The 16,344-nt window shown below is 34.6% G+C and overlaps 1 protein-coding gene across 2 annotated transcripts in view; it reads right to left on the reverse strand.

The window, feature by feature from the left end:
• Positions 1-16,344, reverse strand: part of LOC113519918 (sodium-dependent serotonin transporter) — a 53,766-nt gene that overhangs the window by 16,995 nt on the left and 20,427 nt on the right. For both annotated transcript variants that reach the window (XR_008253717.1, XM_052902255.1), the window contains exon 5: positions 7,716-7,935. Coding sequence is in view for 1 of the 2 variants with exons in the window: in XM_052902255.1 (XP_052758215.1) it covers positions 7,716-7,935 (220 nt within the window). In the remaining variant the exon portion in view is untranslated. The remainder of the gene's footprint in view (positions 1-7,715; positions 7,936-16,344) is intronic.

A 16,344-nucleotide genomic window follows, 5' to 3' on the forward strand; every position in this document is an offset into this window, starting at 1 on the left:
AGTCATCTTCGATGAGGTTGAAATTTGAAATTTCAGTAGTAGCGCTTACATTTAACCTTATGCTATTCTTATACGTAAACTGGAGAGTTTTGAAAAATGCTTTACAATTTTCTTCTAACTTGAATATACCTATACCAAACAGTAATTCATTATAATTATTGGAATCATTATCACAGGAAATGTGACATTTCCCGGGTTCCGATTGGACATAGATCCATCGATTGTTACTTATTCTATGAAACGTGTCTATGTTACCTTTTAAAAGTTTCACTTCACAAGAGTTTGGCAATTTATTCACTACTTCCGTTATCAACACTATTTCGCACATTGGCCGCGCAATAGTAGAAAACACGTTGTTTAAATCACACACATAGTATTTATCACTTATTAGCTTGCACTTGGAAACATCGTCAACAAATGAATAAAACAAATGATCAGCTGTTATTGTCACATAACGAGCAGTCGGCGCGATTAGCGCATAGGTGTCAGGTTTTGAGATATCATACGGCACTGGAATCGGTATTACATGGTAAAGATTATAAAGTTGAGGAAGGACGAGCGGTATTTTTATAACTACAATAATTCTACTGTTATGATAATAACAAACTAGTTTAGATGCATCTATGATATCATGTATATTTTGTAGTGATAAGGATACAGGGAGTTCGCAATGCTTAGGCAAGTTATTTGTGTTGCGTTCGAGCTCATTATATAATTGATGTGGACTTAGTACAGTCGGATGCAGAATATTTAATTTGCTAAATAGTATTGCGTTATTAATATCTTCTATATCGAACGATAATGTAATAATTATGCTGTCAAGGCAATTTAACATAGAATTTAAGTGGGTTTTTATTTCTAGCTTATCATTAGAATTTGTAATTTGTTCAAACATCTTATTGATAATATCAAAATTTTTATTTAACCTATTTTCGTTTTCAGTAACTTTGTACAATGTGTCATTAAAGGTAGATACTGTAGACTTTATAACATGAATATTTTCTTTCATTAAATGAGCTAACTGTTTTTCATCTGACTGTACATCATCGATAGCTTCTGAGAATTTAATAGCGTCATTCGAATCTAATGTTCCGAACAAGGATTTGAGTAATGATCCACCTGCATTTATCAGACCTCTCTTAACGCGAGGCTGATGTCCATAAATAAGGTATGATATAGAAGAAAACTTTTTAACTTTATTAACGTGTAGACAAACTGGCGGCACGAGCACAGCATTGTGACGTGTCTGAAATGAGACGGAGAAGGATACTATTACATACAGTGATTCACAGGTTGGCAAGTTTTATTTCGTCATAGTGATGACGTACATGTCTACGGTTGATCAAGAGTGTCACTGTATGATTGCCGTTTATTTTAATGATTTTATATGGACCTTTCCATACTGGCGACAATGCTTTGTTTTGTTTGTGGTGACAACGTATGTACACCATATCGCCGGCGTTGTATGTTACTGGCCTAGAATGGGAATCGTAATACCTTTTCGACCTTTCTTTTGAATTGTGTATGTTTTGTAATGCTTTATTACGACTATAGTATAACCTATGATTAAGTGCGCGGATATAGTCTGTATATGTATTATTTTCTAAACGATCTATGGATTGAGGCGTATAGGGTTTAAATCCTAACAAGAGTTCGAGAGGGGAATAACCTGTAGTCGAATGAACATTAGAGTTATATGCTAACATGGCAGTATTTAGGTAAAGGTCCCATGTATGATAATTTTCGTCTATGTAGGATCTTAAATATTCTTTTAACGTTGAATGACTTCTTTCTAGTGCACCACAGGTTTGCGGATGGTATGGTGATGCGAATATATGTTTAATTCCGAAAAGTCTTTCTAATTGTTTAAATACATCTGAACAAAAGTTTGTACCTTGATCACTGACAATATTTCTTGGTATACCAAGATGAGAAATGAAATGAACTAACATCTGGGCTGTTTCTTGGGCTGAGCAAGTTAGCATTGGATAGGCTTGGGAATACTTAGTTAGATCGTCTTGTAATGTTAAAATGAATCGATATTTATTTGGTGTAGTCTTAGGTAAAGGGCCTACAATATCCAGAAATATTTTTTCAGTGGGTTTTGTAGCAGTTGACGTGATTATCATCGGGGCTCTACCCGTATGACGCATGGGCTTGTTGATTTGGCAAGATTTGCATGCTTTGACATAGTTCTCTATATCTTGGTACATGTTTTTCCACCAGTACATTGTTTTAAGTTGATCATACATACGTGTAATACCTGGGTGACCTGCAGAGGGTGAGTCGTGGTGGTCCTTTAATATTTTAAGGACCTCAGGAGGAGTCGGAAATAGGATGTTATTGTGATATATGTGAATTTTGATGCCTGTGTTGTGAAATAGGAAAGATAACATATTGTAAATTTTTAAGAATGAGATTTTGTTAAAAGGGTCTTTAAAATCTGAGATGGCGAACTCCTTTTCTTCCATGTACCAAGTAGTTATCATATCTCTATAATCTCGCAGCATATTAAATATATCTTTATAAGAGATTTCATCGTAGTGATGGACTCGTAAAAATAAATGTGTGAATATATGTTTGTCATTCGAAGTACTATAAAATGTGTATAATTCGCGCTCTATGTTTCGAATATCATTTACGTCGTTCTGATTTTTGGATAATTGTATAATTTCAGAACAGTATGGGATAGAGTCGTCAAGATCGATAGCAGACGGGTAAGTGATCATCTTGCATTTAGCTTTAAGCAGTGATTCATTATGTTCTTCTATTATAGTGTTGTAAGTATTATTTTGTTGTTGACTAATTTGTAAATACTTTTCGTAAGTTTCAGATGTGGAAGGGACATCGGAGTCAACAGGAAGAACATGTTTAGAGGAAACTGAGGTAGGACTTTGGGTATTATTATTATTAATATAAAAATTGTTTTTATATGTTTTAGATCTAACAGCGATTTCTGGACCAGTGAAAGGAATGGGGTTACGAGACAGAGAGTCGGCATTGCAATTGATTTTTCCCTTTTTATATACAATTTCGTAATCATACTCCTCGAGCTTGAGTCTCCAACGGATTAATTTTGAACTGGGATCTTTACAGTTAAACAGCCACTGTAGGGGTTTGTGATCTGTGACGATATGGAACTTTCGTCCGTAAAGATATGGACGGAATACTTTCGTGCCAAAAATTATAGCGAGACACTCTTTCTCGGTGGTAGAATAGTTACCTTCGGCTTTATTTAGAGTTCGAGAGGCATATGCTATTGGTAAATCTTTATTTATTTCGCCTTGGGATAGGATTGCGGAGACGGCGTGATTGGAGGCATCGGTGGTGAGTACAAAAGGTCTAGTAAAGTCTGGATATTGCAAAATTGGTGCAGTAGTTATCTTACTTTTAAGGAGATCGAAAGCATTCTGTTGATCGCATAGCCAAACGAATTTTGTGTCTTTCTTTAGTAGGCTAGTTAAAGGTTTCGTGATATGTGAAAAGTTGTCTATGAAGCGGCGATAGTAACCAACTAGTCCCAAAAACGACTTTATGTCACGTGGGCTTTTAGGAACTGGGAATTTTTGTACGCATTCGACCTTTTTTGGATCAGGTTTCACTCCTTCATCTGATATAATGTGACCTAAATACTGAACTTCCCTTCTCAGAAACTCACTTTTATCGGGTTGAAGTTTTAAGTTATGTTCACGTAATTTTTCGAATACATGTCTTAATTTACGAATATGGGTATCAAGGTCATGACCGAAAATGACTATATCGTCCATATATGTGAAACAGTGTATACCCTGAAGACCGGACAGTGCGATGTTCATAAGTCTTTGAAATGTAGATGGAGCATTTCGAAGGCCAAATGGCATTCTATTAAATTGGTAGTGACCTGGTTGTCCGAAAACACCGGGAACGCTGAAAGCGGTTTTTTCAGCATCAAATTCTGACATTTCTACCTGATGAAAGGAAGATGCTAAGTCAAGTGTAGTAAAATATTTGCTGTGCCCCAATTGATCTAATATATCCGTGATATTGGGAATAGGATAGGCATCTCCTATTGTGATTTCATTTAACTTTCTATAGTCGATTACGATGCGCCACTTAGGCTTACCAGATGCATCTTGTTTTTTTGGTACTACCCAGATAGGGGCAGACCACGGGGACACAGATGGAGATATGATACCTTGATCTAACATATTCTTTACTTGTCTACTAACCTCTTCCTTATGGATTTCGGGGAAACGATAACTTTTAACGTGTATAGGAGTTTGTGATGTTGTACGGATTTCATGTTTAATTGTTTTTGTTGCGGTTAATTGGTCTCCCTCTAAATAAAATATGTCGTGAAATTCCGAACATAAAGTACGCAAGGCGCCTTCTTCTTCTTTATTCAAATGCTCACAGCGAAGCGCGTCTTGAATTAATTTTTCTCGATTAAGACTAGAGATAGAATTTTCGGGAGAGACGTAATTAATAAATTCGGAAGAGTCTGAATTGCTATTTTCCAATATGAATGAAACTGGTTCTAAGGTTAATTGTATGGAACGTAGTGTAACATCATGTTCCGATGTATTTAGTACTGATACATTTACTTTACCGTTAGGTTTGACTTTAGTGAGGCATTTCGAGAAACAGAGTTTTGGATAAGCTTGCAATGTCGTATTTAATATCAATCCTTCTTCTAAGTCCGGATTAGAAACTGAACACTCTATCAACATTTCACTTCGGGCCGGAATTACATAAATTGGTTCAGCAGTTTTTAATTCGAAGAATACGTGAGGCTCGTCGGAAACTTGTAATTTTGATTCTGAATAAGATATCGTCGCTTTGTTAGTAGTTAGGAAATTAGAACCTATAATTCCATCATAATCAAGGTTCACATTATCAACAACATGGAAATAGAATGGGAAAGAAATTTTACTATTTAATTTTATAGAAAGCATTAATCTGCCTTTTGTTTCCGAGTAGGAATTGACATCGTTAATTCCTTTAAATTTAACCGTGTTCGACTCAAGATTCAGTGGACTTGTTAAACTAGATGCTTTTACTAAACAAATAGAACTACCTGTATCTATTAATAGCTTAAGGGTTTTTTTTGAATGAGACGTATTAACTTGGATGTATGGGAGAGATGTTTTCTTTGATTGAGATATGTCATAGATCATGAGGCATTCCTCTAGGTCGAGTCGGTCTAGTAGATTTTGTTTTTTTATAGGTTTGGACACAGTGGATTTAGAAATTTTTCGTTTTTTTATATTAAGAGAGGTATTTTCACTGCCAGTGGCACGCTCATGCGAAATAGAAGACAGTGGAGACTCAGAGGGACCATCATTACGGATTGGCTCAGGTGCCGAGATAGAAGTTAATGATGAGTCGGATTCAGTGGATTTGTTAGGATTTTTTGATACAGTGTAATTATTAGATTCAGTGGATACAGTGTTAGAAACAGTGGAAATAGAATTATTATTAGATACAGTGGATTTATTACGATTCTTTGAAACAGAGGATACAGTGACCATATTGGGTAATTTTATCGATTTCGAAGAAATTGGTTCAATTGTTTTTGCGCCTTTCTGAGTATCGGGCATCGGGCGGCAAAAGTTTGATACCCGATATTTCAGTTTAAATGATTGTTGTCATTGTTTTCATTACACAGAACTGGCGACGGCGGCGATTCGATTGAAATTTGGTTTTGCCTGTAATATGTTTGGTTCTTGTTACCTTGGTTGTGAAACCTCGAGTTATTATATTGTCGCTTTCGGCATTGGGAAATATCATGACCTATATTTTTACAATACCTACAAATAATAGGTGAAGAATTTTCAGAGGCAAGTTTACCTTGATATGGCGTAAACGCTGAAGGCTTGTAGGGCACAAGAATTGGTTGGCTACCATGACTTACGCGTCTCTGTTTACTAAAACACTCATTCTCGGAATGTCCTAGCTTTCCGCAAACTTTACATTTAGACTTAGAAATAGAGTTATATATTAGATTTTGTATTTTCTCCTCCTCTAAGGCTATATTTATAGCATCATTTAAGGAATTCGGATGCCTTGAACGCACAATATTACATAATTTAGGATTCAACCCTAAACAAAAAGTGAACAAAGCTAGATCCTCTGTCATTGCGATTCTACCTGGTATATCTTTTTTGTATGAGTCAGAATTATGGATTTCGGTTTGTAAATCGGTTAAACAGCTTTCGATTTTTAATGCAAATTGGGCGACTGACCCATTTGCACTTTGTTTGCATGACTGTAGGTCTAATAGAAGATGGTTATAATGTTTTCTCTCTCCAAAATTTTGTCTTAAAAAGGACTTAAGGTCCTCAAAATTTGAAAAAACTTTGTTTGAACATGTTATCTGAGCTTTTCCTTCAAGTCGTGATATAATAAATTTAAATAGTAAATTTTTTTGATTCTCGGACGCAAGCTCCAAGGCATTTTGGCAATTAGTTAAAAATGCTGTAAGCGTTTCGCGTTCTCCCCGATATGTATTTATAAAATTACATAGAACTTGAATGGGGAATAGTTCATTAACAGACATTTCTGATTTGCTCGTCATTTCTCTGCTATATAAAATTGGAAGAAATGGAAAAGAAAGTTGAAAGTATGCTCTGACTGAACGTGACAATAACAGAAATACAAATGCTTTACTCACAGGATGACGGCTAGTTGTAAACTCGAGGACATCGCGAAGCGGAGGTAGACTATTTTGAATTGTCAGGAGATGGTGGCGACACGAAGCGGCGACGACAAGGCTACACGCTTGTAACGCGTAGGAGACCGGAACGGTTATATTAGCTCGGTGCAGCAGACTTCAGGTGGAACGGTTGACAAGTCGGCAGGCTTAATTATTAATTTTCAAGACTTACTGTCGCGACTTTGTCAAACACTGGTGCGACGTGATTATAATGTAGTACAGCTCACGATATAGAGTTTAGAATGACACAGAGTTCAGCACGAGACAGAGTTCAAAATAACATAGAGTTCAGCACGACACAGAGTTCAGCACAACACGGTGTTGGGAATAGAACGAAAGTCTCATATATTTCCCCGCGCGTGATGGGAGTTTAGCAATTACGATGCTAAAACAATCCCACTTCTGACACCACTGTTACGGGGTGGGTCAGATGAGACTTTTTAAAAAGAAAATTATTTTAATTAGCACGAGTCTTTATTATGAAAATTAACAAAGCGTCTTGTTCGTCTGAGGTTCATATCCGGTCTGAATTAAAATATATCGAAAAATCGCTGGAAATGGATGGTATGACGCATACCTTATTGTTAACCGCTGACTGTTTCGAAAATGCAGTTCAGCACTTTTATGTTCGTATGTTGTACATAACCACGGCTATATAACAGTACAGAGGAATAACACCTGAGTCCTCAGGAATGGCAACGTATGGGGTGTATCATGGGCGAAACAGTATACTCTGTTATGTCCATGGTACTGCTCATGTCTATAGGCGACGGTTACCACTTTTCATCAGGTGGGCCGTCAGCTTGTTTGCACATTCTAAGTTGCATAAAAAAAAGTTAAAATACATAGTAATAGCTACAATACCATACTATTCAGACTGGATTATATCATCCAGGTAAACTGTTAATTGTTAGAATTAATACTAGAATACATACCCAAAAGACTTTGGTCGCCCTCAAATCGTTCAAAAAGAAATTTCAATGCAGTGTTGTTACAGATAGCTGTAAAGTTGAGAACTTACTCAAAAAACTCTTTAGCCGGCGTGGTACCATTGGGGTTTTGTTGGGGGTTGGTGACTGGAGTGCAGAGTGGGGTGTTCCATGGGTTGTTGCAGCTTGTCCACGGCAGCTCGGAGTTGATGGACGCGAGCGAGGCGATGAGGTAGTAGACCGCCCATCCGATGATCGTATTGTAGTACATTCCCATATAGATGTCGATCATGCAAATCGCATATCCTACACCTGTGAGGGTTTATTTAGTAAATTTATTTGGCCGCAACAGAATATCAGTGCTTTGCTCTTTTGAGGGCGAAGCAATAAACTGAGTTTTGATCATTTTGTATTGTTATGGCACACGCACTAAAGGAAAAATTGTACTTGGCTTTATGTATTTATTTTTTAATAATTTATTTTAAATCGATTTTTATGTATATCCGTATCTGTTATAATTTGTGTGCTGTAAGTAATGCAAATACATTATCTATCTATCTATCTTATTCATATTTTATTGTATACAATAACAATACCTAAAGAAATATGACAGTGGAAAGCAAATGTTCAAAGGCGAGCTTAACTTTACAAGAGTTCTCTTCCAGCAAACCTAAAATGGAAAGGAGCATGGATGTCAGCGGATAGAGCGTTGTACAACACTGTGACAATTTACAATTTTTGTTTGATCATGGTTCCTGTTATAACAATAATTGAAGTAGAAGAATCGAAAGGAAACTTACAAATAAGGAATAAACGTTATCAGTATTTTTAATTTTTTTAAGAGAGTCTCTGAATTTGAATACTTTTCCAAAACAATCATGATATAAAAAAGGTCGTCTTTTTGTTGCCATGTTTTATTAGTATATATTTAAGCTTTAATTAAAGCCTATAAAATCGTGTTCAGATCGAGCAGTTAAGTTAGGATGAAATGTTTTAAAATTTTTGTCCATGCATAAACATATTTCTTTCAATAGCGTTTTTGATTTAAATTGCAAACTATACCTTTAAAATAAAAAAAAAGATAAAAAATAAGGAATGTATAAACAGACAGTTAATGAAAAAATTACATATATTTTAAAAAAGTGTATCAATGCTTTCGTTTTTTACAAAGTTATTTTAAATAACGTAATTTCAAATAAACTTTAGGTAAGTACGTATTTTAATGGGCGATAATGGAATGGCAACTCTACCCGCGCTATCGGTATACGCTGGCGGGGCACCAGTGAGGGATGATAGGTGATGATGAAAGCAGGTCATTTAGCCCATCGTGGAGAATTGCACTAGAATTTACCACGATCGTTTCCAGAGGGAACCACGTGAAGGTCGACCTGATAGGGTGTATTGCTGGCAATCCGTTTTCCCCCAGGTAAGTACGACGGTATTTGGTCTGATTTGCGGACGTAACTAAAATACCTATAGGGTGTATAAAAGAAAATGTGTTAGAAATGTGAGCGTAGCGAGAATAAATGATATGGTGTGATCCATTTGAAAACAAATTATTTCAGTCATAAACTTCGGATAAATGCAGATCGGAGTTTATGTAAAGTGGTAGACAAAATAATAGGCAACGCCTAGTCTTCTGTCTTTAAAATTGTTACAAATACATTGATTTTAAAGCTCACTTAGAGAGCATTCAGTCTTCCCTTCCGATAATTTAACAAACACTCAAAATCCAATTAATAAACGGTCGCGTCAATTTTCGCGGCGCAAACTTGGCGCGAAGTTGTGACGTTTGCCGGGCGCCATGTTGAAATCGAATCAATGCCATCTGTCGGCGGTGTAATCAAATGATATCGCATCGCGTTCCGCTAATTAGTTTATCAACAACAAGATGGCGAGTTGACACTCAATATATCCGCGTAAATGTTGCGAGTTAGTTGATTGCGCGATTCAGAATTGTGTTGCTGTCGAATCTAATTTTATTCGATTTGTTGCATTGGAGTTCAATATCCGGGTATGAGCTAAAAATCAGATATAATTATGAAAATGTCGGCTATTTATTTTGTTTATTGCTAATTATGGCCTCGTCAGTATTTCGATAAAGACACATGATATAATACTATACTACTGGGGGGAAAGGGATTGTTAGTAATGGAGACTGAGAATCCCATTGCTAGCAATATACCAAACCAGGTCGACCTCCTCGCGGTTTTCCCTGGAAACTATCATGGTTAATTCCTGATGAATTCATCATGATGGGCTAACTGACCTGTTTTCATTCTCATCTATCACTTTTCACTAGTGCTCCGCCAGCGTATCCCGTTAGCGCAGGCGGGGTTACCATACCATTTTCACCCATCAAAAAAAAAAGAAATAAAAAATACTATACTACTCGCAGTAATAATACATCAGACGTAGTTAGATATAAAATCAATCTCAATGCGTTTGTCGAAAGATACTTAACTACGGTCGGGGAGTTGGTACCTATCATTCATGTTGATAAGCGAGCAAAATGACTGAAGATATATCTTGAAGTTTCATAACGATGAACGCATATTTATGAGACGAATTCTATATAAGGATACCTACTGTAATATTATGTACTATATACACATAATTATATTCGACTAAAAAAAATTACAGTTGAGTTTTTTCCTTATTTATTCTACTTATGTAAAAATTATAAAGAAATAATAATTCAAAAGAAAAATAATTTAAATTGATTATTCTGTATTTTTATTTAAAAAAAAATGGAATTTTATATTAATTCTTTTCAATATTGAAAAATAAAAAAAAAAAAAATAAAATAAAGAAACATCTGTATTATTTTGTGTCAAGTTCTACCTGTCTGTATGATAGTTCCTAAACATTTTCAATAATCTTTAGAATCGGTCAATAAATTGGTAAAAAAATTATAGAAAAAAAAAACAATAATAATAAAGTCAAATTGTGAAAACTTGTAGCCAATAAATTTAAAATTTGTTCTAAATATTTAGATATTTATAATTGCATTAAAAAGTAGGTATTTATGATTTATACACAATTTCTTAATTTTTATAGGTTATTTTTTACCTACTATTGGATATAACAAAATATATCGGTATAATAAAATGTCAAAGTGTGAATAAAATAAATCAGAAACGTCGAAAAATTTCACCAATAAACTTTCTAGTGTGACGAGAAAAGAAGTGCAAGTTTGAGAGGCGGTTATTGGTTAAATTATAACTCGATATCTATCATCCGGCCATTATTATCATTCTACTGGGCCAATACATCACGCAGCAAGCTGGCAGTCGCACCTGAAAGTTCGCTGAGTTTGAGAAAAAACGATATTTAGATTTTCGCAATATCTTAACTTCAGATCTTTGGAGAATCAAGAGTTAAAAACGTACTAAAATTATAGATTTACTTTCTTATTATTTAAAAAGTCAAACCTCTTATCTATTTTAGATATTGAATAGATTTTATTTCTTTATTTTCTGCTAAATTATCAGTTTGAATGAAAGTAACAAAACTTTGTAACAGAAAAAGTAGGTTTAAGAAAGGTTTTTTTGTTTAATGGGTGAAAATGGTATGGTAACCCCGCTTGCGCTAACGGGATACGCTGGCGGAGCACCAGTGAAGGGTGATAGATGAGAATGAAAACAGGCCAGTTAGCCCATCATGATGAATTTATCAGGAATTAACCATGATAGTTTCCAGGGGGAACCGTGAGGAGGTCGACCTGGTTAGGTATATTGCTAGCAATGGAATTCTCAGTCTCCATGTTTCCAGGTTTTAGTTTTAATGAAAAAGAAGGTAAGTAGATACGGTTCAAAGTCATAGATTAAGAATGTTACCTATGGACTAAAATTATAGATTAAGAATTGTACCTATGGCCCGAAAGCATAGATAAAGAGTAGTAGCTGTGGTTCATATTAGCTACATTGGCTGTGGCGTAATTGTTTTTTAATTTAAATAAATTCGCGCCAAATTCTGATGTTGCAATTAATAAATATTTTAGCGTCCCTTTTGACGCACACATCGAAAAACTGTGTATTTTAAGTCAAGGTTAAGAAGTAGAAAAATCACAAAAATGTTGTTTATTAAGACGCAGTATTTACGTATAAGTGTCATCGAAATCTTTAGCATTCTTTTCGTGAAAATGAAATTTTTTTCCAAAGAAATATGGGTCAAATAATTTTAACCTAGAACCTTTATAAGCTGTATTTAGTGGCTTTGTCGAAACAAATACGGATAAGTATTCATTAGTGCATCAAAAATTTAAATCTTTTTAGATGTTTAAGTGACAAATATCAATATCTAATCATCCAATCACTTTTCCAAATTTTAATATCTATTTTATATAGAGATTTTATTTACAATAAGTAAGGAACTAATAAAATATGGCATAAAAGGTGGATTTAATGCTATAAGCATTTTTTACTAGTCAATCTTATTATAAAATTTCAACTAGAAAGATCGTGGGGGGGGGGGGGGAGGGATTGTTAGTAACGGAGACTAAGAGCTCTATTGCTAGCAATATACCCAACCAGGTTGACTTCCCCGTGGTCCCCCCTGAAAACCATCGTGCTGAATTCCAAGTGTATTCATCGCGATGGGCTAATTGACCTGCCTTCTTTCATTCTCATCTATCATCCCTCACTAGTGCTCCGCCAGTGTATACCGATAGCGCAGGCGGGGTTACTATTCCATTATAAAGCATTAAAAAAAACTAGGTAGAGATCATACCTGTACAAGCTTCACGCAAAAACTACTAGACCGATTTTGAGCAAATTTTGTGTAGAACTTAGTGTCTGGGTCAAAATATGGGATATTTTTTTAAAATATAATAGACCAGATTAAATATGCTGGCGATTGTAATTTCCAGTGGGGTGTCAGATATATTTTGTAATGTTTTTATTTATTTAAACTTTATTGACCAATAAAATAGCAGACTTAATGCTATAGGCAATCTCTATCAGTCAACCTTTAGGTTGTGCAGAGGACTCGATGGCGGTTAAAATTTTTTTTTATACTACTTAGAAGCTACACTACAAATAAGCTAACGACCCACCTGATGGAAAGTGGTAACCGTCACCTATAGACATGAGCAGTACCATGGACATAACAGAGTATACTGTTTCGCCCATGATACCCCCCATGCGTTGCCATTCCTGAGGACTCAGGTATTATTCCTCTGTACCCAGTAAATTTGTGCCATTTTGTTTATATTTTATTATAAAATGGTAATTACTATTTATATATTAATACCTACATATAAAATATACACATACATGCACATACGTGTATATATGATGAACTACTGCCTACTTGATTATTTTGTTTAGTTTACAGAATTCAATAGGTAAGACTGAACACTTTTCTTGAAGGCAAGTTTATTTTAAATTTATTAGATAGAGCGTGTATACTATTGAGCAATTAGTTCCAGAGTCGTGATGTTTGAAGAGTAAAAGAGTGAGACATGAAATTGGTTTTATGAAGAGGATAAACAAGTAAGAGAAAGTCTTTAGAGCGTAGTTGGCACTCATGGAAATTTCGAAGACATTGCAATTTTTCCCTTCATAAATTTTTGGGGACTTTCACCCTATATTTTACTGTGGTAAAACGTCTCGTTCTTATGAAAAAAATTGAATACGCCGTGCGAACGACGTCGCGGGCATAGCTAGTTTATAATAATAGTAGGATAAAAACAGTGTTGGCCTGAAAAGTACCGCGCAATGAAGAGGGGAGCCAATATTTGCGCGACAGATCTACCGACGCTTAGGTATCTACTCTCTACTCAAATGATATGTAATATTCCAGCGATTTATACTGAATACAAATCAATGATTCTATAGAGATGATATCAAAATCATTACCGTCCTTTCAAAAGAGTTTTCTACTAGCGTAATTGAACATTTAAAAAAAAAGACAAAGGGTTTAGCCGGATAAATATGTCGAATCTGCTCTCAAATGGGAACCTATATCTTCCGATACATTACCTATATATTTCGATATAGGTTCCCATTTTTTTTTAAATGGGTGGTAATGGAATATTAACCCCGCCTGCGCTATCGGAATACGCTGGCGGGACACCAGTGAAGGATGATAGGTGAGGATGAAGTAGGTCAGTTGACCCATCGTGACGAATTCAACAAGAATTGTTCACGATGGTTTCCAGGGGGGACCACGTGGAGGTCGACCTAATGCCCTATTAGGTATATTGCTAGCAATGGGGCTATCAAACTCCATTGCTAACAATCCCTTTCCCTCCTATAGGTTCCCATTTGGGGGCAGATTCGACATATTTATCCGGCTAAACCCTTTAACACCCTTATATTGACTAGATTTCAAGTTACTATGGGAGGCTCAAAATATTTTTTTTATGCAATTTAGAATGGTAAACAAGTTGACGGATCACCTGATGTAAAGTGGTAACTGTCGCCTATAAGCATGAACAGTACTATGGATATATGGTCGACATAAAGGTAGAATATATATGGGAAATGAAAACTTCTTTAATTTAAAACTACCTGCATTCAAGCAAAATAAATTAATTTTATTTCATTTCATAACAGAGTATACTGCCCTTCATGAATTACCATTTTTAAGGATTAAGGTGTTATCTACCCTGTAATTTTATCGCCGTATTCCATTCATCAAACCGAAACACAACCATGCAAACACAATTGTTTCATAGCAGAAACATGAATGAAACAGAGGTAACAAACAGACGACGTTTGTACTAAGTCTTTCTCTTTCAACCGACTTTAACTTGAACATAATGACTTTAACTTTAACAAAATGTTTATTTTATACACATAGAACATGCGTTTAAAACTATAGTAATTTTTTTTTCCAATTAAACCAGAATAGATAAACAACAGAAAGTTTTAATCCGATACTAACCATGCCTATATGTTCAACTATTAAGTTAGTATGGGAAGCTCTACAAAAAAGCTCTCTAAGCTTTTCTCATTTTTCGATTAACGCTTTTTTTTTGAGAAAAATGAAAAATGAGAGCTAATGATTACAATTGCACTCTCTGTATCTTTTGGTAAATTACGAAAAATGTAACAAATGTTATACAAATGTGGCAACATCGTTACAATACACTAAAGGTTCATAATTGTATATGTTTTACAGTGTTGTCAGATTATATATTTTTCACAATTTTGGGTGAAAAATTTTCTATACGCAAAATTTAAAAAAAAATAATTTTATGGAGATTTTTAAATATTTTTTATTGAAAATTTTGGGTTATAGTTTGGATTATATTGGTTTAGTACTTGTAAATTCTGTATAGGTACATATGGTACATAATTACAGTAAAATATACGATTGAAGGTAGTTAACAAAAAGAGAAGGAGATGAAAAAATAGAAACAGAAAGAATAGCCTCTTTTTTGTCGTTCATTTTGCAGCTTATTGCAAAACGGCACTGTTGAAGTACTCGCGAAACATCCACAAATACTTGAGTACTTATCCGAGTCCAAAAACTTCAATCAATATTCGATTTTCGAAACGTACCAAAACAATTCGAATATCAAAGCCCAACACGGCACATCACTATGGTAAGTTCCTCTTGTCCCACAACGAGTGCAATCGGCCCATTCATACATTTTAACAAGGCCCATCCGCACTACTCACAGCTCGACCATTTGTCTTAGCGTTAAAAGCATTGCCTACTGTATATTTATAAAGTTCCTAGCCTAATGTATCACCTTATATAAAAGGTACTGTGTGTACACTCCAGTTTGATTTCCAAAGTGGACATCCGATGAGACGAGCCTTTCAATGGGGATTTGTCTGCATTTCATTCTTTTTTTTTTACAACTTAGAATGGCAAACAAGCTGACGGCCCACCTGATGGAAAGTGGTAACCGTCGCCTATAGACATGAGCAGTGCCATGGACATAACAGAGTATACTGTTTCGCCCATTCTTTTAACATTAGTGAAATTGCTTCGTATAAACAGCGATACTTTTCAACCTGACTCCAAAAAAAGTGGTGATTCTCAATTCGGTGGTATTTTTCTTCATGATTGTTATCTCGTGACTTCCATAAGTTGTAAATTAATTTGGAAAATTGGTTTTTTAACTGAATAGATATATTTTCAAATTGGTCTCAAAAAAATGTTATCCAAATTGATTTAGGAACTTAGTTTTCAAATCAAAATAATTGGTTTTACAGCAATTGACCTAATTTTGTTTTTTTTTTTTATGGAACAATCTTAAATTATTTATTACTAACAGTTCTATATTTTATTATTAATAAATTTCTCTTTTGATTTTGTCTCGTTCATATAAGATATTTTTTGCATATAAATTATTACAGAATCATCCAATTCAATTAATAGTTCCAGCTGAGAGTAACAGGTAAGATGTTTCTTTTCCTGTCCTCAAAAAAATCACCTAGAATTCTTCAAGAATTTCATTACTTCAAAATTTCACGAATACAATATTTTTTATCCAAACTCACAAGAAAAGTATCCAGTCTGGCAACACTGCGTATAAAGTATCATTTTATTATTTGTAATTTTTTTTTAACTTGGTTATAGACATAATTTATTTAATTAGATATAAGTAATTGAAAAATATATATATATATATATATATATATATATATATATATATATATATATATATATATATATATATATATATATATATATATATATATATATTTCTTTGAGATCACTGCCAGCTGGTAGGGTGCCTAGGATACTTGCTTATTTGTA

The sequence above is a fragment of the Galleria mellonella genome, unplaced genomic scaffold (assembly GCF_026898425.1).
Source record: "Galleria mellonella isolate WM207_F2 unplaced genomic scaffold, CSIRO_AGI_GalMel_v1 utg89, whole genome shotgun sequence".
Lineage (NCBI taxonomy): Eukaryota > Metazoa > Arthropoda > Insecta > Lepidoptera > Pyralidae > Galleria > Galleria mellonella.